Source organism: Tyto alba, unplaced genomic scaffold, assembly GCF_018691265.1.
Source record: "Tyto alba isolate M040663 unplaced genomic scaffold, T.alba_DEE_v4.0 Super-Scaffold_22, whole genome shotgun sequence".
NCBI classification, from domain to species: Eukaryota; Metazoa; Chordata; class Aves; order Strigiformes; family Tytonidae; genus Tyto; species Tyto alba.
In genome coordinates this window covers 5,496,163-5,518,764 of record NW_024881296.1, presented here as the reverse complement: position 1 = coordinate 5,518,764, position 22,602 = coordinate 5,496,163, and the positions used below count along the sequence as shown (strand labels likewise).

General features: G+C 42.9%; 2 protein-coding genes across 3 annotated transcripts in view; one reads left to right on the top strand and one right to left on the bottom strand.

Annotated features, from left to right (window-relative positions):
* The first annotated feature begins 118 nt into the window (after positions 1-118).
* Positions 119-15,993, top strand: AGT (angiotensinogen). 2 transcript variants are annotated; one of them, XM_032985400.2, is made up of 5 exons: positions 119-182; positions 5,721-6,540; positions 10,378-10,642; positions 11,106-11,250; positions 12,079-15,993. In XM_032985400.2, the coding sequence occupies exons 2-5, from the start codon at positions 5,748-5,750 to the stop codon at positions 12,268-12,270; spliced, it is 1,395 nt and encodes a 464-aa protein (XP_032841291.1). In that variant the 5' UTR covers positions 119-182; positions 5,721-5,747; the 3' UTR covers positions 12,271-15,993. The 2 variants fall into 2 exon arrangements, with proteins under 2 accessions (XP_032841291.1, XP_009967357.2); XM_009969055.3 differs by having other exon boundaries at positions 125-182; positions 5,724-6,540.
* COG2 (component of oligomeric golgi complex 2) overlaps positions 14,406-22,602 on the bottom strand; it is a 32,128-nt gene continuing 23,931 nt past the window's right edge. The window contains exons 16-18 of the mRNA XM_032985399.2: positions 21,014-21,153; positions 16,558-16,738; positions 14,406-14,954 (exon numbers count right to left, since the gene is read on the bottom strand). Of these exons, the coding sequence (XP_032841290.2) occupies positions 14,853-14,954; positions 16,558-16,738; positions 21,014-21,153 (423 nt within the window). The 3' untranslated portion in view covers positions 14,406-14,852. The remainder of the gene's footprint in view (positions 14,955-16,557; positions 16,739-21,013; positions 21,154-22,602) is intronic.

Genomic DNA, 22,602 nt, shown 5'->3' with positions numbered 1-22,602 from the left:
ACAAGCAGGAAAAACAGAGGCAGGTTTTGAAGAGAAATGAGGGCAGTGGAGGGGAGGAGGGAGGGAGGGCCCCACTTATGTAAGAGCGAGTATAAAAGAGGGAGCCGAGTGCCCCTCCAAAATCGAAAAGAGTGGGGCAAAAGGAGAACCTGAACCTCTTCACTGAAGAGCAAGTTTGAGAGGTCTGTGTTTCTTTATACCTTTACTGTGGCTGTTGCAGGGAAAGACTTGTCAGGAAATGTGCATGAGCCCTGGGCTTGCTTTGCACAGGGGGTGCTTATAGGAACAACCTTGTTTTCACCTTCCTCAGTTCCTAGTTGCCAGAAAGTTTTTTGCCCAAGTTTGGCCCAATGCAGGTTTTCTGGCACAGCTCTCTTCAGGGAGCCAAATCCTCGGACACTGGAGCCAAAGGGCAGGTTAGAGACTCTTCTTTCCAGAGTTGAAGCTCTATCTTTAAGCACATGCTCATTCCTAAAACCATGGCAACCCAGCAAAGAAGAGCCTGACAAGAGGATCCACATATAGTAATTGGAATAATGCTCATGCACTCCTGCTTAAAAATGGCTCAAAAGTAAAATGGAAGACTAACTGTAATTAAGTCCTACTAGGGTAAAATATGTTCCAGGTGTAGCAGCCTATGTTATTCATAGTCTGAAAGCTTCTTCTTTAGTAGAAACTGTGAGAGGATAAAAGGCAAAGATCTAAGAAGTGTGCTAGTGTGTGATGGATCTTAATAGGGGAATATTAACTGAGTGAGCATAAGTGACTGACAAATTAAGGGGAATTGTGTCTGATCTTTGTAGTAGGGCATGAACGTATGGTGAAATCAAAGGTCCTCCCTCGTTACTGAGGCCAGAAAAATTCCCAGTTGTCTGAAGCAGGAGGAGCACTGTAGTGAAAGCAGGTCATTGAACAATTTCTGGTGAAACATTTTTCTGGAGAAAACTGGGTATTTTAATTCTGTTATTTTATGGGGGGGGGGGGGGGGGGGGAGATGACACAGAAAGAAAGACTCCTGCTCTTCTCAAAAACATTGACAATTTTTTGTCCACAGAAAACAATAGAACTGAGTGCACAAACAACAAAAGAGCCCCAAAGGTCAACTTGGCCAAAAAACCTGAGTACTTTCAACTAGAAACTGAACTTTCTTTATGCGACAGAGCCACCAGAGCAGCGCACTGGGGTTACTGTTTAGATGCCTCCTGTTCCCCCTCTTCTGTGGGGCAGCATCCCCTGCAGCCAGGGATGCCTGACGTGGGGCTGCTACCTATAAAAAGAGGAAATGACCAGCTGCAGCACGACCTCTGGGTGCTACAGCACAGAGGCATAATGATATAAGGGAAAAAAAAAATACAGTGTCTGCAGGTTATGTGATTTCTCCTTCCGGTTTTTGTTGTCCACAGCAAACACGTCTGGCAGCTGTTATGTATGTTATTAGCATCACTTGTAGCTTATTAGCCAGTCAATCATTCTTGTTAATAAGGATTCATTTCAGTTTTACAGAACACAAGGTGCCCTTCACTGCAACAGCCTTGGTTTCTGTGTCCTCGATACTGAGAGTATCATGCTGGGTTTGCTTCCTCCCTGTGTTCAAGCCCCTCCTGGAAGGACATGGCAGACCAGCTATAGCTCACAGGCACAGTGTGCTCTGGCCATTCATGCACACCGCTGGTGCCTAGTGCCTCATGTGGACCCATGTGGGTGGCAGTGCAGGAGACACAGGTTTGGGTTGTGCTGTCGCACATCCCACCTGCACCTCCAGTGGCCTCTGAGGGACCAGCTTCCTCCCGCTGCCTGCCTGCGGCAAGGACACTCATGGGCTGTTGGGAAGGAAGGGGGATTGCAACCCGAAACCTAGCTTGTTCTCTTAGCATTTAGCTGAACAAAATGCATTTTTAATGGAGGAACTACTTCTCCCGTTGCCTGGATCCACGGCTGGGCTACATGTGTTTTGTAGCTGTCTGGAGACGGTACAAATGCTCAGGGACTGTTCTGTTGCCAGATGCTTCCTCCACTGAGATGTTCAGGCAGTAAGAAGACAAAACACCTTGAATATTTCAAGCTGTTTAAGCTTTGTGTGCATAATAGCATGTCTTACAGGCTTGTGCTCAGGACCACTTTCAGACCTCATTAGAGCTAAGGTAATCAGATTGTTTAAATGAAAAGCAGGGCTGCAGAAACAGAAATTTCCCATCCCTTTGGAATTAGGCACCTGGCACACAGTGCTTGGGCTGGTAGGACTCGCCTGTCCCTGTCGCCACCGTCAGCTCCACCAGCTCTGACTGCCCAGGTGCACTGAAAACATCCCTCTCTCTTGGCTCTCTCCTTGAACCCAGCATGTAATTGGGCACCACAATGCAAACCACAGCTGACTGTCCCTCTAAAATAGGGGCATGGATGTTAAATCAGCCCTCCTCCCATTAGAGTCACGGGATTTTAATTACTAACTGTAACAGGGGCACCGAACGAGACCCAGTCTAACCCAACTGCATCGTCCCTTGCTTGATTTAATGTTTATGTGTTTAAAGAGGAGGAAGGGGCACACCAGAACTGGAGGAAAATTTCAAAAGCAGCAGAAATTTCTCCAAGTCCCACCCTTTTTGCCAAATAGGACTTGGGAAGCTGAGACTGGGAGGGATGAAGTCTCTGTGATCTGGCTCTGGCAACCTAATGCATGTAGCTTTCATCCCCTTCTTTTCAACACATTTTCTTTTGAAGAAGAGAAAGAACAAACTTTTGATCCTCTGAATAAATCAAGAGGGAAAGAAAGGTTAAAAATTGAGCTTAATCATTTTACTTTGCAGTAGGGTACGTGATGGATACCCAGGCTGCAAGGTAGAGAATAAAGGCAATTTATCTGAGAATTTAAAAATCTGGTCCAACTGTACAACAAATACAGGTAAAAAGAAATCTGCATTTCTTCCAGTCTGGCAAAAAATGAGCTGAGTTATTTTCAGCTCCTATAATCAGCTATTCTGCACAGAAAAACACCTGTGTGTGTCTTAGTAAATATACAACTGCAGGCTCCACAAACATGCTGGGTCTGGTTAAAGGTTGTGTACCCATCACCAGAACTTTCTATGCAGCCAATATTATGCCGTGCTCAGGTTTCATGGGGTCCTGCCTGGCCTGAGCTAACTTTTTCCGGTCCCCCAGCCTGTGATGTAAAATAGCTTTGCGCAATGCCACTGCAGACATGTAGAAAGGGCCCTCCTGTGGAAAGGTCCACCGGCAGTCACGCCACCCCGCTCCAGGGGAAAGCGGTGTCACGAGGAGCCTGCCCAAGGGGGGACGGCGCCGGAGGGGCGGCACGCACCAGGATGGAGGCGAGTAAGCACACTAACTGGATTTGCTTTGAATGCCAGTTTTTCAACTCAGGTTTTCATGCTTTTCTGAAAGGCTCGCAGCTGACTTCTTTAGGGAAATACAACATGCTGGCTTTCCACAGATGGGGCTTCACGTAAATGCTGGTAGTGAGAACTGCTCCTCTTGTTTCTGTTCATGAGAAAAGAGCTGACATAGTGGCACTGGTAGTAAAAAAAAATTAACCACTGGGCACCAATGGTGCCTAATGGCACAGTCTGAGTGGGTGGCAGAGTCATCCTCCCTGCTGCTACAGGAAAGAATAAGAAATACTTCAAAAGAACTGTATGATGGAGAGAACAGTGTGGGGAAGGGCAGCGCCTCTCATTTGTGGCTTTTTGGTTTGTTTTCCTGAGATGTCCCAATCTGGAAAGTGCAGCGAGGAGTCTAGAAATGCACTAGCACCATGGCTGGGCTAACTGTGAAGATACAGTTGGGAAGGCACCTCCCAAGATAGTTTTTTCACCCATCATAAGCAATGAAGAAGATCTGTGATGCATGTCACCTGCTGCCAGTGAGGATGGGGAGGTGAAGACAGGGCAGGGAGCAGAGAGATAGCAGCACTGACTGCCGCTGCCTACACAATAATTTAGAGGACAGGGTGGGAGTAACTGGGGAAAAGCAATCCTGGGATGAAGGCACAAGACTGGAGCTGTACAGTGGGTCCTCCTCTGCGTGCCTCTGGGGAGCAAATAGTTTCAGGCCTGACCTGCAGCCACCTGCAAGGAAGATACTCAGACACCCCAAGGGACTATCATAACAACAGAAACTCTATTTGCAAACCAAGCTGTTAGGAAGAAGTCTACAGCCTGGGAATGTAGATGTGCTCGTTAGCAGGCATATGTACTTAGCAAGGTATGTCTAATTACCAAGCATCTGTACATCTCAGGTTTTGTATTTGCAGGAGAGTGGTGATACTGCAAACTGGGGTATTATTAGACATGAAACACTTGGGGATCCCTCAGTGAAATTAATACAGTTATATATTGTAAATCAGGCTGGGAAGGTGCCAGGTCTTGAACGGCTGGATTTAAACCCAGACACCTCCACCCTGTGTAATTTAAAGTGTTAGTGAGACAGACATTGCACTGTGTCCTCTCAAAAGGCTCAGGCTACTGGATTTACAATACCTGACAAGCTGGCCTGACTCAAGAAATCTTGGAGAAAGAAGAGCTTGGTTACTGGCAAGGTTGTTAGCATTTGCCCATTCAATGAGCTTTGCAGAGCTTGGAAAGAGCAAAAGAAAGTGAACAGAGCTACAACAAACAAAAAATTACTAGTAGAATAAAAATACAGTTCTGAGTAACAGTGATTTGGACAATTATAAGTGTTATAGATGCATAATTTCAAAGACATTTAGATTTCCAATTCACAACTTCAAAGTCATCTACTAGAACTCCAGGGAAGGTACAGCAGAGCCATTAGTTATCAAAAAAATCAGATATAGCAAAAGTTAGAAATATAAAAATGAAAAATTTGTCAGTGTGTTTGCACACATGTGCGCATATATGTGTGTGTGCCCATGACTCTCATTTCCAGTATGCACCAGATCCTTTGTGCCAAAACACCAGTGACATCTACATCCAGGAAAATTCCCTGCTTCTTGTCAGGAAAAATAAGAGCAGCAGGTGGTCTTTTACCACAGGAGAATACTATCTGTACAGTAGAGTAAAACTCAGCTTACCCCTTCTAACTCTGTATTCAGGTAAAGAAGGTGCTATGAAAATGGTTTCAGAGTTAGCACATTTGTATAAGGAAGCCTCGAGTGTGTTTGCCCAGAAGCTAGAATGAATGTTTGCACTGGGCTATGAAAACACAAAATGCTCTGCTAGGAACAAGTATTATGCTGACGAGATGTACAAAGCGGGATCATGCAGTGGTCAGTCCTTAAGAGACCTGGTTTCCAAGCCCACTTCCCACATAACAGCAGGCAAATCGCTTAGCCTGTCCATGTGTCAGCAAGATTTAGTGCAGCAGTTTGCAGACATAGCTCTGCCCAGGTCTCAGGAGCAATATACTTGCATTATGATAATGTTTTGCCAGAACTAGCACACCCTAGTTTGCAGGTATAACTAGTCAGCGTGCACAACCATATTGCTGCCAGTGCTAAATCGTTAGGGTACTGCAGTGGGTAATGGAGTCAGAGCTGTGTTTAACATTTCCCCACATGCCACCAGTGAAGCTGGCGGTCACCTCACCCTGGGCTTTTCAGGGGGCAGAGTCAGACAAGCACTAAATACTGGAATTCCTGCCTTTGTAACTCCAACACAGCACTGGCAGCTCACCCTGCGAGTAAGTGAAACTGTATTTACATAACAGGCTAATCAGTCTTCTTTCCTCCCCACTTTTTCTTTCAGCAGACACTGCGGAAGCAATTTTTCAACATGAACCTGGTAGCAGATCTTCTCTGTTTGTTGGTGTGCCTCACCACAGTGACTTGTGACCGGGTCTATGTCCACCCTTTCAATTTGTTTTCTTTCAACAAGAGTACTTGTGAGGAGCTGGAAAGCCTGGTCCCGGAGGGAAAGAAAACCTTTGTCCCCACCTCCATTGAGTCCCAAACAACACTTGCTTACGAAGATGACCCGAATGACAAGGACAAACTGGAAGCCCCAAGCCTGAGTGTCCGGGAGAGGCAGAAACTGAGTCACATGAAGGACTTTGTGTACATCCTGGGTGCACGGTTTTACAGCGCACTGCGGGAAGCGCGGCGTGGCCAAAACGTCCTCCTGTCCCCAGTTAGTCTTTACAGCTCCTTGGTGTCTTTCTACCTGGGCGCCTCAAATCAGACAGCAGCTGATTTGCAGCGTTTGCTGGGATTTATTCCCCCCTCTGGAGACCCTGACTGCACCTCCAGGGTGGACGGACACAAAGTCCTTTCCAGCCTGAGGATGATCGAAAGCCTCGTCAAGAGCAGGGACAAGGAGCTGCTCTTTTCCAAGATGCTCTGCCTGTTCTCTGCCCCTGGTGTGCCTCTATCCCAACCGTTTGTGCAGGACTTGCTCCCCTCCACTGATGCTCTCTACGCCCGAGCTGTTGACTTTACAAACCCAAGCGAGGCAGCAAAGCAAATAAATGCCTTCATGGAAGCCAAAAGCAAGGCCCAAAGCAAGTGCTTACTGACAGACATCGATCCATCTGCCAACCTGCTGTTTGTGGTGGACGTCCACTTGGCAGGTACGAGGCAGCACTGCTCGTTTTGGGGGCAGGCTGGGTGGAGGACAGGCAGTGGCCCTGCTCCGGAGAAGGAAGCAAGGTCACGCCTGGCCAGTGGTGAGAGGGAAGGGCTCAGGTGAAAGTCTGGGCTCCTGCTCCATGTACAGCACCCTGCTCCCCGCTGTTGTGCTGGGGGTCCTGCCTACGCTCTGCTAAGAGCCAGCAAGGGCAAGTGGGAGGATGTGGAGGGAGATGGCCTCCAGGAAATTTTCCTTGTCCAGGAAGCTAAGAATTAGGAAAGGTGGGAAGGTGAATAAGAGAGGATTTGAGCAGCATTTCTGACTGCAAAGGAAGTACAAGTCATGAGGGGCCTCCAGCAAAAATGATCAGGAAGTAGGTTTAAAGCAAGACAAAGAAATACCTTTCCCCAGAACCTGTAATTCCAGGTGGGAGCTGGGGGCAAGAGGCTGGAGGTATAGATTCAAGAGGCTAAAAAATATAATGCACGTGACTTCTCTAGTGGCTATTCAACACAGAAGTCTGGAGGCAACCTCTGGTTCAGGAAGCAAGCAAACAAGCTACCAGTTACGGAAGCAGGGAGTGTATACAGAACTAGAAGAATTAAGGCAATCCCTTGATTACCTAGGGTTGTTCCATGCTGCTGTCCCAAAAATCCCCCTGTACCACAACTGAGCCTCCTCTTCTGAATGTAGCTGCTTTTCAACATCCTCATGACTGAATGCAATACCAGAGATCACACGCTTTAGGACAGCTTGCCTACCAGTGACTGTATTTCAGAAAACTTGAAGTGAGCCATAAATTCCTAAGTGGGCCTCTGCTGCTAAAAGTGGAGCTCTGGTGCCCATGAAATGCTTCTGTGCCTTCATCTTCTCACCTGTAAAACAGATATCAGGTTTTCTTTGCCTTTCATGCATGTTGTCATTAAATGATCCCAACTCCTCAGGGAGCTGTGAGCATCAGCTTGCTCTTCAGTGTAAGGTGTAGTATAGAGATGATACTGTAAAAATAATGCTTGTGTTACAGACTTAAGCATAGTCAGAAGAGCAGAGTTTTCCTTCAGCAGAACAATTTTCTCCTTCTGTACTGGAAACTTTTATTTTTATTAGTTTAGGAACACATGCTCAAGGGGCTGAGTCACTGGGTCAGCTCTACTACTTCCTCTCTCAGAAGGATGCACTTGAGATGTTGTAGTCTCCAAATGTGGGATGGAGAAAATTGGCTCAAGAGCAAATGAGTTAGATAAGAAACTCTCTTCTAATAAACAAAGGAGATAACTTCAGCATTTTCTTTTCCATTTGGTTGTGGAAGGCCAATCATGAGAGCCGATGCTGTCATGTTCCATGTCTGTCCCTATAACTGCAGAAAAGGAAAAGTACATTTTTTTGGTCTGAAACATTATATGCTCCTGAGATGCTATCAACATCCATAGCATTGATAAAATGACAGACACCCATACAAAATAACAATGAAATGGTCCAGCAGTCTCACCTCTTGTCAGCTTGCACAGTTCTCTCAATTGTAGACTTGCTGCTGAGCAGGGGCTGCCGTTTAGAATCCAGTGCAGAACTTCAGGTGCAAATCTTACTGATAGACTGTTGTTTTTTTTTTTTTTTTTAAGTTGCAAAATAATTACAAACTAGTGAATGAAAATAGCACCATGGGACCGCATGATCTTAAGCACCCTTACCTCCTCCCATTTAAACTCTCTTTTGAACAGACAACCCTCAACAACTTCAGTTTTAACTAGAAATTCAGTTGGATGGTTTTTGCTATATTTTTTTAAAAGTAAAAAGCCACAGATTTCCACAGAAAATCAACCTCTCATTACGCTTGTCAGGCTGGCATAAAGCCAATATTAGAGAACATGGAGATTGTCACCTGAAACAAGGAGGTCCAACGTTTCTTTCCTGTTCTCCCAAATCAGTACTGCAGAGCACTCTTGCTCCCTCAGGCCACATCTTCTCTCTGTGACTGACAGCCTTTTTCACTTCAGTTTTCTTCCTTGTATTGTAGACACAGGTTTCTTCCATGCTTTGATGTGGGTGCCAAAAGGTTGCCCAATCCCACAGCTTGTGTGTCCTGATACAAGAGCTCTAACTGTAAGAAACCATTTCTTCCAGTGTGTCAGCTATTAAAATTCTATAGAAGGGATGTTCTTCATCAGTTTTCCTCATTTTCATTCCAGATGTCTGAGGCAAAAAGCAGGGTTTCTTTAGTAAATACATCCCTCCTGTTCCCTAAAAAATTGCTGTAAGAAACAAACAGTCATATTAAGACTACTGACGTGTTTTAGAGTGCTTTCAGAGGAGTACTCACCTAGTTACATGCTTGAGGGCACAGATGTCCAGACCCTCACCTAGCAGGCGGCTACAGGGAGCCATTTCAAACACAGGGGTGCTGATTTGTCATGGTTCACAACTAGTACAATATTAATGGACTCGGTCCCAAAGTCAATGGCAGAGCTTTGAAATTTTGCAATATCTTTCCCAAGACTATTTAAAACCAATTACTATCCCACCTTGATACATTTAGCTATTTGAATGCTCAGTTCTTTTTCTCCTTTTAACCCTGTTACAGTCTTGACAATTGTTGTCCTGTGAGAATGAATTCTGCAGGTTATACAGTCCCTGTGAAAGTGACTCCTTTCTACTTGCATCCCTTATGCTTATAGAATGAGAAAAAAAATTGAACAACTCTACGTCCTTGTTCTTTGTTTTGTTTACACCTTTCACATCTCCTACCTGATGCTTTTTTCTGGTGAAATTATAGTAGGTGAAAGTGCCTAAATGCTCTTTTTATGCAAGCTCATTTAAGAGGCAAGCGTTCATATGCAAAATCACTTACTACATATTAAATATGTCAGGGTCCAGGATTTATCTGGATTTATCGGGGGATAGACTGCTTAACAGTATATCTAGACCAGCTCTTATGTTAAACCAATATTAACCTAATGCAAGGTGTTCCTTTCTTTACCACAACATATACATCTGTTTCCCTAATTCCACCAAACAGCAATTTCGAGATTTCTGATCTTTGCCCTTCTTGTTGATGGCAGTAGTTTCTTTAATGTCAACAGGATTATCAGCCTAACTGGGCAGCAGCACTGATCTATGGCAGTGAGCAGATAACATGTTGAAATGCAAAGCTGCACAGAAGCAGTGGGAGGTGAGAGCAAGGCTTCCCTTACTTGTGAACTGGGTAAGAAATTTATATTAAGGTTTAGCAAGCATTCAGGTATGTCCTTTTTAACCTCCTTGGCTCAGTCAACACTGCGGCATTATGCTTACTACCTTCCCCATTGCTTTGGTTCAGAAGATTGCCAAGGGTGAAACCTCAGACAGAGCTTGTGTTGCCTTTCCTCCCCTGAGCCCACTGGCTACCCGAGAGTGCTCCTGCAGCGAGGACTGGCCCTGATGCCTAATGTGCTCCCAAACCTGCCATCACCGCCACTCGAGGGATGGAGAGGAAATCCAAGCAGGCCCTGCGAGCCAACCGGGAGCCATGCGGCAGCCTGTGAGGAAGCAGGCAACCAAGCAAGCAGAAGTACTGGCCAGGAAAGGCCACAAAGCCAGTAGAAACACAGCAGCTTTGGCCACAGTGCCGATGGTCACGGTGCCTGTGCTGTGAGCCTGAACCAACCTCTGCTTGATGCTACCAGAAGGTGTATTAAAGACAGGATAGATATGTTTACAGTGGCTAAACATGACTTTATACACACAGTCCTTGTCTAATGCACAGGGTGTTGCTTTTAAACAAGCATATATAAAGGCTATGGGACAGAGGGGAAGAGCGAAGAGGAAGAAACTGATTCTTCTCTTTTCTTAACCTGTTTTTCAGTGAACGTTAAGCAAGCATTCCGGCTCAAAGAGCCTCAGGAGTTCCGGGTGGATTCAAACACAGAGGTCTTGGTCCCTATGTTGTCAGTCACGGGAACATTCAAGTACAAAACCGATGCCAGTGGGACTTTTTCTGTGGTGGAAGTCCCCATCAGCAAGACCGCACTGCTGGTGCTGCTTCAGCCCATCAATGGCAGCGACCTGGAGCGGGTGGAGGCGGAGCTGCAGTTGCAGTCCCCGGCCTGGCTCCAGCAGCTGTCCCCAAGGTAGGGCTCAGGCCCGGGGTGAACGGGACAGGGCGCAGGCCCGTCTGCTCCCTGACCTCCTGCCAGGGAGGGTTTAACACCAAGCACAAAGAGAAACGCCTGCAAAGCTGGGGGGGGTGGGGTGGGGTGCGGGTGTCACTGCAAGGGAGCTCCACTGCAGTGGGATTGGCTTTTTATCTGGGGGGTATTTCAAGGAAACAAGCACATGCCTTTCCATACTTGACAACACAGGACCCATGAAGTGGGATGATCTGGGATTTAATAGTATACCTCAGGGCAGATTTAGGGTGACTTCCTACTTGGAAACAGTAACATGATGCCCATCGGCCCTTGGCAGTTTGTCCCCACATACCAAGCACTTCTTGCGGCTGTTTTCACATGCCCTTTCCCCAGGACTGCCCAAACATCACACTTTCACAGTGGAGAGCACACACTTCTCTCTCTCTCTCTCTCTTTTCTACAGAGAAATTAAATTAACATTACCAGAGTTAACAATAGAAGGCAGCTCTGATCTACAGGAGCTTCTTGCAGATATGAAACTGCCTGAACTGCTGGGGAAGGGGGCAGATCTCAGTAAAATAAGCGACGTCAACCTAACAGTTGGGAAGGTACAGTACACATCACTGGTATTTAAAAAATATGCCTCCTGCTCAGTTTCAGCCTCTTCAACTCTATAAATTTACCTAGAACAAACCAGTCAGAGACCTGTGGGACACATGCTCAGTAGGGGACTTTCAAGATGACTGAACAATATGAATATTCCTTAGATTAACCTATCAGCAGCAACAGGTCTGCCTTAAACGGTTCAAATTTCATCACTGCAGCAAACACAACAGGCAACACAGAGATCAAGTTCAAGATCCGCTTGTGCTAGGTGCTGTACATAGAAATTAAGACTGCATTCATTACCACCTCCAGCTCACACACCTCCAGGCACCAGAGCTGGAGTGCATAGTAGAGGCTGCAGCTACCGGGCTGTTGAGGATAATCCTCCCTCCATCACTCAGGGACTACTCCCAGAAACAGCAAACACAGAGGTGCATGCAGCACCCGACCTCACCTGATGACAGGCTTCAGTGTTCAGGTCCCAAGGGGAAGAAAGGAGAGCTTGAAGCCAAGGATTATCTTTCATAAAAAGAAGGCAAATTACATTCCAGAAGTACAATTCAAGTGCTTTTATTTATTTTTAGAAGGTGCCATACCTTGGAAGTTCTCTCAGGGGCTTCAAGTGTACCAGCAGCTGTAGAGCTTTTTCACATGTGGAATAAGTACTCCAGCATCTTTTTTAAACATCCATGGAGTCTATCCTGTGCTGCATACAGCTGATTTAAGTTATTGGTTACTTCACATGCTTTATCATTTATTCAAACTCTCATTTGTATCTTCACTATCATGCTCTGATGACTCCAGAGTTACTCATATGTTTTGCCTTCCAGGTAATAAATAAAGCCTTTTTCAAACTGACCAGTGCGGGAACAGATCAGCCAGAAGATCCCACAGCACAGAAGGAAGATGTGGTGTTCCTGGACATAACACTGAACAAGCCCTTCCTTTTAGCTGTTTCTGAAGAGAAGTCAAGGGCAATGCTTTTCCTTGGCAGAATAACAAACCCTCTGCACGGGGTTTAAATGCAAGCATGGGGGATGGGGAGGGAGGAGAATGATGCACATTTACCATCACCCTTTTCTTATTCATCAGCTATTTTTACGATCTTGTTGAGTGCTCTACTTCGCTTGGAGATGAAGCAGGTAGTGTTTGAAATACAGCTTTTTGAAAGCTAAAACATTGCAACATTTTATCCTTGTTCATGTACTTCATGTGAGGTGACTCAAACTCTTCCTCCAGCTTCGCATCTTTCCTTATTCCCACTTTGTCTCCCTTCTGCCCCCAGCTCCCTGTTTCAATGCAGTGGGGACACAGTATAAGCCAATGCCCTGCTGGTTACCGAAACTAATTTTTTTAAGCACAAGCAGCATTTACTATGGAAAGGTATACAAAAGGATCTCTTCATTCTTTAAGAGGTCACTTTTTAATATTCAGTTTGGTCAGTTTTGCAAGGGAGACCCCTTTTTACATTATAGTGAAAGTTTTACAGCTATCCACAGAGATTTCTAACTTCATCAGCAACAATTTCCTTTAAAATGCTGCCAACAGCATGAGCAGGCTGCGCTTGTCCCACTGAGACAAGATTTTTTGCCTTGGAAGCAAAAAACACACTTAGAGGAAGTTTCTTCTTTCTGCAGCCCAGATGGATGCGCTCATTTCTCAACTGTATGGAAAAACTAAAAATAGGGTTTGGTAGCACTAATGAACTGTGATGGAAAAACTCTCATAGCCTGACAGAATTATCTCCACTTTTTTTTAGGAAAAAACCTAAGGCCTACTGTTCCAATACAATTCCATTCCTTGGATTACTTTCTAACCTGAGAGGCATTTATTACAGCCTTATAGTGAAGAAGATTACTGGTTAGAGCCCATCAGTAATCTAACACATCCAAACCATATGTTCTTAAAAAAGTATTAATGGCAATAATACATACTAGTATAAGTGGTGGATGTGCTGCTACACATGAATAAAAAGGTTTCAGTGGTCCAATTCAACTCTTTTAAGAGTCATAAAGGTTTGAAACATTAAACTGGAACAACAAATTATTAGACTGTTCTTGAATCAGGAAGTGAGGAGTTGGGAATGAAATCCAGGTACTAAGGAAAGCCTCTCCATGGAACAAGGATTTCGACCTCTCATCTCTAGATTTAGTCTTTTGCACTGATGGTGTTCAGAAAATAACTGCAAACCTCTTTGGTACACGATGCCAGATGTATCCTACAGAGCACGATAGCTCGTTGTCATCCACAGTGGCCTAAATGTGTACCTAATCCAAAGCCACTAACGCCAGTGGCCTGGTATTGGTGATGTAGATACATCATAGATGCTTCTAGCTTGATGGAAAAGACTAATAAGTAACACAAACCACTCTCTAGAATACCAGAATTTTGAGTGCTACGATACAACATCCACGTATTTATCCAATTATACTATATGTATTCCAGATGCCTTAACATCTAAATACAATACTTGTATTATATACAGAAGAAATTAACTATAAATATGCAGAGATGGAAAGATGCAAATAAAACGACTTCCAAGTTGCTTTGCCACAGTTCAATTGGGTTTATGTCCATAACTACATCATTTGTTCTGGCTTCTGAAATTTGCTCCAAGTCAGATTTATGTTAAGACAGTAAATTGTAAATTATCATGCAATACAGCCAATGCTATAGCTTTAAGCATGAAAGAGGCAGCTTCCAAGTGTTCATACTAATTTAAAAGTTATCCCATCTACTCAAAGTCAGAAGGTAGCACCAGCCACAAAAAGATGCACTTGTACTGAAGTAACTAAGTTTGAGGTTACAAGAATTCTACATGTATTCAGGCAAAATATTCCCCTGAATTCTAGTAGAAAATATAATACAAATCAGAAATACAATTCTGAATAAATTCTAGCTTAGTGAATTAAGTTTTAGTTTGAAGGAAAACAGGTAGCCTGAATGTAACACCCAGTAAGTTAGATACTGATACTAGAAATTATTTTTGAAATTTAAATTACTTTAAAAGCTTTTTTTAAGCAGTACTTCTAACTAACAAGGTCTGTGAAAAAAACAAATCAGTAAAATGAAAACAGTCAAAACCCAAACAAGAGATAACCACATCCCACGATGAGGGAAAGCAGGTAAGTGCAAAACAGTAACAAGAAATAGCAGATTCCTATTCCTCTGAGTACTTTCTTTATTCCAGAAGAGCTGGAATAAAGCCCCTTTGAAAGTTTTTGACAGCCATCAAGGAATACATTTGATACAAAACCACATGTGACATAAGAAGTTAGGAAGACCATTTATTACATATTATTTTCATCATATAAGTTCATTCTTCTACAATTTTTAGATGTACAACAAAAATAAAAAAGCATTTTCTTCTACTTTTATTCCATAGTAGAAAGTTTAGAACTTTTGATTGCTTTCCATATAATGGAAAACAATGGTAAATTCTCAGTCTTTTGGTGAAACAAGCCTATCTTGACAGAAGATGGACTAATTTGTTGCTCAAGATATGTTAGGAAGCACTTCATTGCTACTTATTTGGTAAAATAGAGTTAAATTCTCTTTCTTTTAGGGACATTGTTTATCTTCAAACACATGCTTTCAAAAATATCTAGGATTGTTCCACTGTAGCCTGATCCTTGGCAGCTAGAACCAGCTCTGTAAGGGCTGAGAAGCTTTTTATGCTGCTTGTTTCCAGTCCCATCTTTTGTATCTAAAGAGAAACAGAAGAAATATTAATTTTCTTTAAAACATCAAAAGCTCACTAATTATACTACTTAAAACATTTAGCAAAGTATATATTTTGTCCTGCATTGGCATGCAGCAAAAAAATACAGCTGCATATAGTGCACACTATAAAAAAAATTTGCATCCAACTTTGCTCAGTTAAGTCCTTCCAGTTAATGTAGCAGCTTGCAGGGAAATATTTGACCATCTTCTAGGCAACCTGTAACTAAAGCCAGTTGAAAGTTTTCCAATGAAACAGTCAGGAAGAGAAACTTGGCTGTAAGTTTGTTTTTAATGCATTGATTTCAATTGAAATTTTTTCAAACCCCAAATGAGGTTTCTGGGCAAAACTTTAAAGATAAACATGAATACATCCAAGAACAGCCAAGAACATGATGATGAAAGCATTTCAATAGGCTGCAAGTGCCTATGGTTCCAGCCTTGAACTTCCTGGGGGATGAAAACAACTCTACAAATAGAGAGGTTGCTACGAATCATTTCTTACCCAGGAAATATATTGCCCTGACAATTAGAAAAATACAGCCATGAGAAAACTAAGAGTGCACTGAAAAAAGAAAAATCTGGATTTCAGTAAAATCATAATGGAATGATTCTGAAAAGGTGTTTGCTGCTGGAAGACTGTAATGGTTACATGTACCAAAACAGCTCCTAAATGATTATGAATACTCTGCCCCAGTTCAGCTTAAATTCACACTGCAGTGATGTTAGTGCACGTGGTAGGAATAAAAGAACAAAAGCCCAACCCCAGCCAAAAACTGGCAAATAATAGCTCTTTTTAGTAAGATTTCCGTATTTCCACCCAAATCTTCCTTTGTGATAAGTCTCAGATATAAGAAAAGCATCTGCACACACAGAGGCAGACTATCTACCTGTGACAATGCATCAACAGCATCTGCTCATAAACAAGACTGATGACAACTGCTTGGCAACTGATGATACAGACTTGCACTTGGAAGTTTGTTTATCTCTATATATAATTTTCAGAAATAAATGAGTACAAACCAGTGTGCTTACATAATTTGATGTAGCTACTGCACACATTTCCTGGAATATTTTCTTATTTGTTTTGTTATTTAAGGTTTCATATTTGGTACTGAAAGAACTTACAGATACACAGCGCAACAAATAAAGCTAACATCTTCAAACCTCTTGGGAACAGACCCATGACTATGCAGTAAGTCAAGGCTGGAACTATCCAGGGAGAAGGCAAGCAAAAGCAGGGCCATCAAGATGTTTCCAGCAGAGCTAAGGAAGGCCCCTGCCCTCTGATCTGTCCACACAGTGTTTCTTCTTTGTGTTTCTAAGTACTACTTGAATTTTGAACAGTGAGAAATATAAGTTTTGTATTTGTATAAGAAAGGACAGGAAAAGATGCAGTGATCAAGCAGCATCTACAGTCACCAAGGTCTCAAGTCATCTCCATTATAAAATATGAAAAAACAAAGCAATAACCCCCAAAATCACAGACAAAGCTTGCAAGACCAAAATACTGTCAAGCTTTCCTTTCCTCTTTATCTCACTCCCAAAACCCATAATAACAGTAAACAACCTTGTTTCTTGTAACTTACTTGTTCTCCAAAGTACTCAACATCTAGGGCCAGCTGCAATCGGATTTTGTTATCATCACTCATGCCCCCATTTGTACCAACAGGGTTTGAAGTTGCAGTTCTTCTGGCTTGCTTCAACCTTTTCAGGCTCTCTTCCATTTTCTTAACAGAACTTAGCACATCAGACACAGTTTCATAATACCTAAATTAAGGAAGATTAATAGGAAAGAAAAAGAATACACTTTTACAGAAAAGCCTATTTCATACACGTCAGTACATCACTGGCCCTGAGAAAAGTGCTGAACAATGCTGTAAGGAATGGTTTTCCTTGTGAGAAATCTACTTACGTTTCCACCATTATCAATTACTCAGTATTTCCATTATTTGTTCTAGAAGTCAAACTGAAGATTACTAGCCAGTGTTGAAGCCTCCTTCTCATCACATTTTTGACCTACTCAAGATGTCTGAACTCAACAGAGACCAAGGAATGCAATTACTCAATTTCAAACAGCTTGAATAAGCCTCTATTTCCATGCAATAGAGTGCTAGGGAAAATTCCTTTTACAGACAGGACAAGAATAACAGCCTGATGGACCAAAAAAATACATACTTTTAGACAAGTTACAGAAATGTACATGTATACAAGAGCATGCAAGTGCACACTAGCCAGAAATGCCTATTTCTAAAATGAAGAAACTGATCTAAACAGGACTGTCAGAAAGCTGGCAGGAAAAGTCAGAACACTACTAATGCCGTATTAGAAATGGCATAGGTGGAATAAAACACCACTTCCTACATACTGGGATCCACATTAAAGAAAAGAGAATCAAACAAGGTAAAGAAATCAACTAATCAACAGAAATTCAAAAAGCCTTATGGACTGAAATCCCATGCCTAAGTGAGAAGGGCCTATGATCATATACATTAATTAAGAGATGCCTGGGACAGCGAGTTGCTAAGAGCAGCTAAGAGGAGAAAATAGAGCAACAATGGGAAATAAGAGGAAGTTAGAGAAATAAGAGAAGTGTCCAGATTGAGCTGTGTTCTGTAATTTGCCAAAATCTGTAACTTTCAAAGACCCTCTCTATGACAGTAATTAAACTACTACTGTAAGAAATAAGAAAGTTGAAAGAATCTTCCCGATGCTTAGTTTTAAACATGGAGGTAACAAAAAGCAGGCAAGCTTTTTAAAGGGATAATTAGATAGGAATTGGTAAAGAAAAAGTGCTTGCCAATGCCATGGAAACTGTTTCAAGATACCATTCTACAAAAAGTACAAGTATACAAATAAAAGACATCCATGCTCTTTTTTCACATCTTGGTATTTCCTAGTCCCATTCACTTGTAAAGACTTCCTACTTCTGCTGTGCTTCAAACTTCTTCAGCCATTTAGGCAATTTTAGTCCTCAGTGATTTTTAACCAGTTTATGCTCTTCTCTGTTTTTCTCACTTGGGTGCAAGATTGTCACTGCAGGAAATTAAATTAATTACTTGCATCTGCATTCTCAGTGAAAAAACTACAACGTTCCTCCACTTAAGAAATTCAGTTTCTTTGTCTCTTCTCTTATTCAGTGAGGACAAGGTATTTTGAAATAAACTGATTAAAACAGTAACAACAAATCACAAAAACAGAATTCAAGAGAAAATTTTAAGGAATTAACAAATGAACCTGCCAATCTTACCCATGTTTAACCACTACCACTGTGTTTAATCTAGCACTTAAGTCAGTTTTGGTAATGTTGACACAAAAAGTGTGAAACTGCTTTTTGGGGATAAAAAGCTCTGGCTGGATCCAAGAAACTACAGAACAGCTACTTACTTTGCATGGTGTCACCAGGTTTACTGAAGCTTTAAGAGCAAGGCTTACTAGACACAGAGAGGCAGAGAGACAGACCTAAGGTGTTTCAGGTCTACAAGCATGCAACTTGACACTGCAGAAATCTTTGGAGTCTTTCAGCAGTGTTACTTAAACATAACTGCTGTGGGTTAAGAGTAAGCTTCTTTTTATGGACTAATAACTGGTTAAAAGAAGAGACCTCAAGCTTCAAAAGTCAGTTTTTGTGCGAAATGGAAGTGACCAGTGGAATCCAGACCAATCTATGCTTAGCCCTGTCCAAAACACTTCAGAATAATTTTAAGGACAGTTGATGAATATTTGAGTGACAAAATTGTCTTATAATTTTAAGTTTATTCTGAACAACCAAAAAAGTGATTACAAAGTGCTGCAGATGCATTGGGCATTAATTAGTACCTGAGAAGTGCCAGGGGAACAGCAGGGAGGGACAAGGAGGTCAAGGGCAGGCAAGAATTCACATTCTAATTACAGTTTAAAGCCTCAGTATTATGCGGCTAATTCTCAGAAAACAGCAATCCAGTACGGTCCTGGGTTGAGTGAGTGGTGGAGTTTTTTGGTGGCAGGGGAGGGGGCTATCGGGGTGGCCCCCTGTGAGAAGCTTCTCAAAGCTCCCCCAGCTCCAAGTCAGCTCCACTTCGGTTTGGAAAATTGAGCCCATCAGCTGCGCCTCTGCGATAACGTATTTAAGAAGGGACGTGGTGACGAGCAGTGGGACTTGTGAGGAGGAGTTCCTGCAGCCGCGTGAACACCAAGGTCAGTGGAGGAACGGAGGAAGAAAGGAGGGGGGAGGTGTGCCGGAGCAGAGACCCCCCTGTATCCTGTGGGGAGACGGCAGGGCGGCCCCCCCTGCCACCCATGAAGATCTACGGTAGAGGAGACACTGATTTATGGCCTGTGGCTTCTGCTTGGATGATCAAGGTTCTGTGCCCGAAGCAGCACGGGGGTCTCGTGGGAAAAGGCAGCCCCGCTGCTGTAATTCAGCGCTGGGAGGATTGCAGCACGCGGGGGAGTCCCACGCCGGAGCAGCTCGGGAAGGGCTGCAGCCGTGGGAGGGAATCCAGTCGGAGAAAAGTTAGTGACCCATGACGGAGCAGTGTGGGGAACGCTGCGGCCCATGGGAGGAACTCATGTTGGAGAAAGTTGGTGGAGGACTGTCTCCTGTGAGAGGGGGACCACACTGGAGCTGGGGGAACAAGTTCTAGGACACTCCCCTCACTGAAGATAAGGAAAGTAGCAGCACTGACTGCACCCCCCATTCCCTGCCCCTGCGCCGCTGGGGGAGGAGGTAGAGATATCGGGAGCAGAGCTGAGCCCGGGAAGAAGGGAGGGGTGGGGGAAGGTGTTCTCAAGATGTGGCAATGCTTCTCACTGTCCTAGCTCTGTTATGTGTTGTTAGTGTCTGTAATAAATGTAGTGTTCTTTTTTTTCTTCCCCTAACTGAGTCTGCCTTTTGCTCGTGCTCATAAAGGGTGATTTTTTCCCCATCCCAGTCCTATCTTCAAACCCCAAGCCTGGCTCTCTGTCCCTTCTCATTGCCTGGAGGAGAAGGGAGAGAGAGCCGCTGCGTTGTGGTTGGCTGCCAACCAGGGCTCAAACCACAACAAGTACTTAGCAGCAGTCAATGGACAAGACAATATGCTAACTAGGAAAACCATGTAAGGACAGACAGAAATCACAGCATCACACTTTAACCTGTATGGACTCCTCTGACCATACCATCTATGACCGGAAAAGATAAAGAAAACCAGCAACCAACCACCATAAAGATGGAAGAGGAAAGAAACATCAAAATAGGCCAAGGGGACTCTGTAGTCCAAAGCAAGATTACAGATACAAAAAAATTATAGCTGGCACAAGGAATACATTGCTCACAATGCAAGAAGTAAAGGGGATCCAGTGAAATTATCTGTCAGAACTTCCAAACAAAAGCCAGTATTGTTTTCTCATGTTACATCTGGTTGAACTCACAGAATGCAATATCCTACAGCAGTATGAATTTAAAATACAGCTAGATAAACAGACAGAAACAAACTCCCTTATGGATCTTAATGCAGATAGATATTCAAGCTCAAGAAGTCCTCAGGATGCTAACTAGGAAACAGAAAATCTACTAAAGAAAGTATTGCTTTATGACTGTCTTATTAAACTGTGAACAGTTAGCTCTTCAGCAGTTAAAAAAATCCAAAGTTTTTTTTTTAAAACCACTCATTACATACATTAAAAAAGGCAAAGGAAAGTAGAACTCAAGTTTCTTGAAAATTCAACCACTGTTCACTAAAAATAACACGAGGTAAAGGTCTTACAACAATTCTGACACAAAATGCAAATTTTTAGTTGTCTGTTGCATTACTAGAGCTAAATAATTTTTCCAATGCCCTATCCACAATCTCATGGTTTGCACAGACCTGAGCAGAAGCCAGTTCTCTGGATTCCCTGTCTTGCTTTTCATCTGCTGAATACATGACATCTGAGTAAGTTTGAAGAAATATACCCTTCCAAAAGAGGGGTATATTCTTGTTTTCTTTACAGTTTTAATTCATAGTGTTTCGGTTTTGCCCTGTGCCCATTCCGTGGACACTGGAGTTACTAATTTAATGCAATTGTTCCAGATGTTTCTCTTACTTTTGTGTGCTTTCGGAGAGGGCACCTTCCAACCATTGATGAATCATGGGCTGCTTCAGTGTAGCTTTGTATTCATTCTGCAGTCTGTAGAAGGGCTTAAGGGCACTGTCAACATAAGGTGAAGCTTTAGTTGGCACCTCCTGGTAGATGACAGGGAAACAAGGTTGGGAAAAAGAACCAGTAATTTATTTACTGAAAGCATCAACACCAAATTCTAGCACATATATGAAATGCTATCCCTGCACCTAAGCAAAGAGATACATACCCCATTCGTGACAAAACAATGAAGAGGTCATCATACAAAGGAAAGACACCATCATAAAATCATTCAGTAGTGTTATACAATATGATATAATACTGAACAAGGTTCAAAATAATCAAATTTGAGATGCATGTGCCAGCCAGGCACTCCTACTACCAGGGCTTCATCTTGAATGCAACTTCTGCTCTTGTTGATTTCAGAGAAAGCTGATCAGACTCAGTGTCCAAAACCAACTGTTATATCTTTGTTAAAATACTTCACATGCTTTGTTAAGATATTCCATATTATACTTCACTAAACTGAAGACGTAGTTCCTTCTGTTCTTACACCACACTGCTCCCTCAATACATTTTCCAGAAGAATGCTTGTGGGTTAACTAATATCCCCTCACTATCTTCCTCAGCCAGTCTTGGTTGCAGAATGCTTCATCTCTCCAGGAATGATCCATACATAGCTTGGGTAAACCTCATGCACTGCAAAGCAACAGAACGTATCCAGGGTGCACAGAATCTCTGATGCCTGAAATCCCTCATGAACCTTTAGAGTTCCAAACCTTAGAACTTGGCCAAGCAAAAGAGTCTTTGCACATCCGATTCCTGCAAAGACTATTCTCATGCCAAAGTCTGAATTCTGCTGAAAAATCACATTATTAGAACATAGTAAAAACAAAGTTGCCAGAACTTAACACAACTGTAATAATGTACCTTCTTTATCCAAGTCCTCTCTCTCCTGTTCACACTTCACATCATGTAAAGCCAGTTAGACTAACAGCCAAGAGAGGAATGCAGTCACACTCACTGAGTACAGAGCTCAAGCTGGCAACTCGACTGACCTGAAGGTGGCCAGGTCCTACGTCTTTGTTTTGGCACAGTTAGCCCACCATTTGCTTAAACATCCCACAGACAACTAAAAGATGATGGCAGTCCACTAAATCACTACGCAGAATTTGCCTTCAGAAGACTGAGCTAAGCAGTGTAGGGCTGTCAGGTTTTTCACCCTCCTTGGATTTACATACTTTGTTCTACTCTTTCCTTAAGTAAAAATATTTTCTGTTAAAGACAAAATGATCTAGTCACTACACAGATGAATTTATTAGCCCTGAGGTTGTATCTTCTTTTTAAATACAATTTCTGATTAAGTATGTCCTTAAAGCCAAGATAGTGAAAAACCCTAGTAATAAACTGAAGTAATAAACCACTCCCTTAGGAACAATTTCTCTTCCAGCTTATCCTAAACATTTAGCACCCAAAGAAAATGTAATATCCTTGAAAGAAGTAGACTTAACAGCACTCATTTTTTCCATTTAGCCATTGAAAAAGTACACTGA

Bases quoted from the DNA above. Each gene is read 5' to 3' on its own strand.
- AGT (XM_032985400.2), top strand. From the start codon at position 5,748: ATGAACCTGGTAGCAGATCTTCTCTGTTTGTTGGTGTGCCTCACCACA. The intron at 10,643-11,105 runs GTAGGGCTCAGG...TCTTTTCTACAG, and splicing joins CTCCAGCAGCTGTCCCCAAG to AGAAATTAAATTAACATTAC. The intron at 11,251-12,078 runs GTACAGTACACA...TTTGCCTTCCAG, and splicing joins TCAACCTAACAGTTGGGAAG to GTAATAAATAAAGCCTTTTT.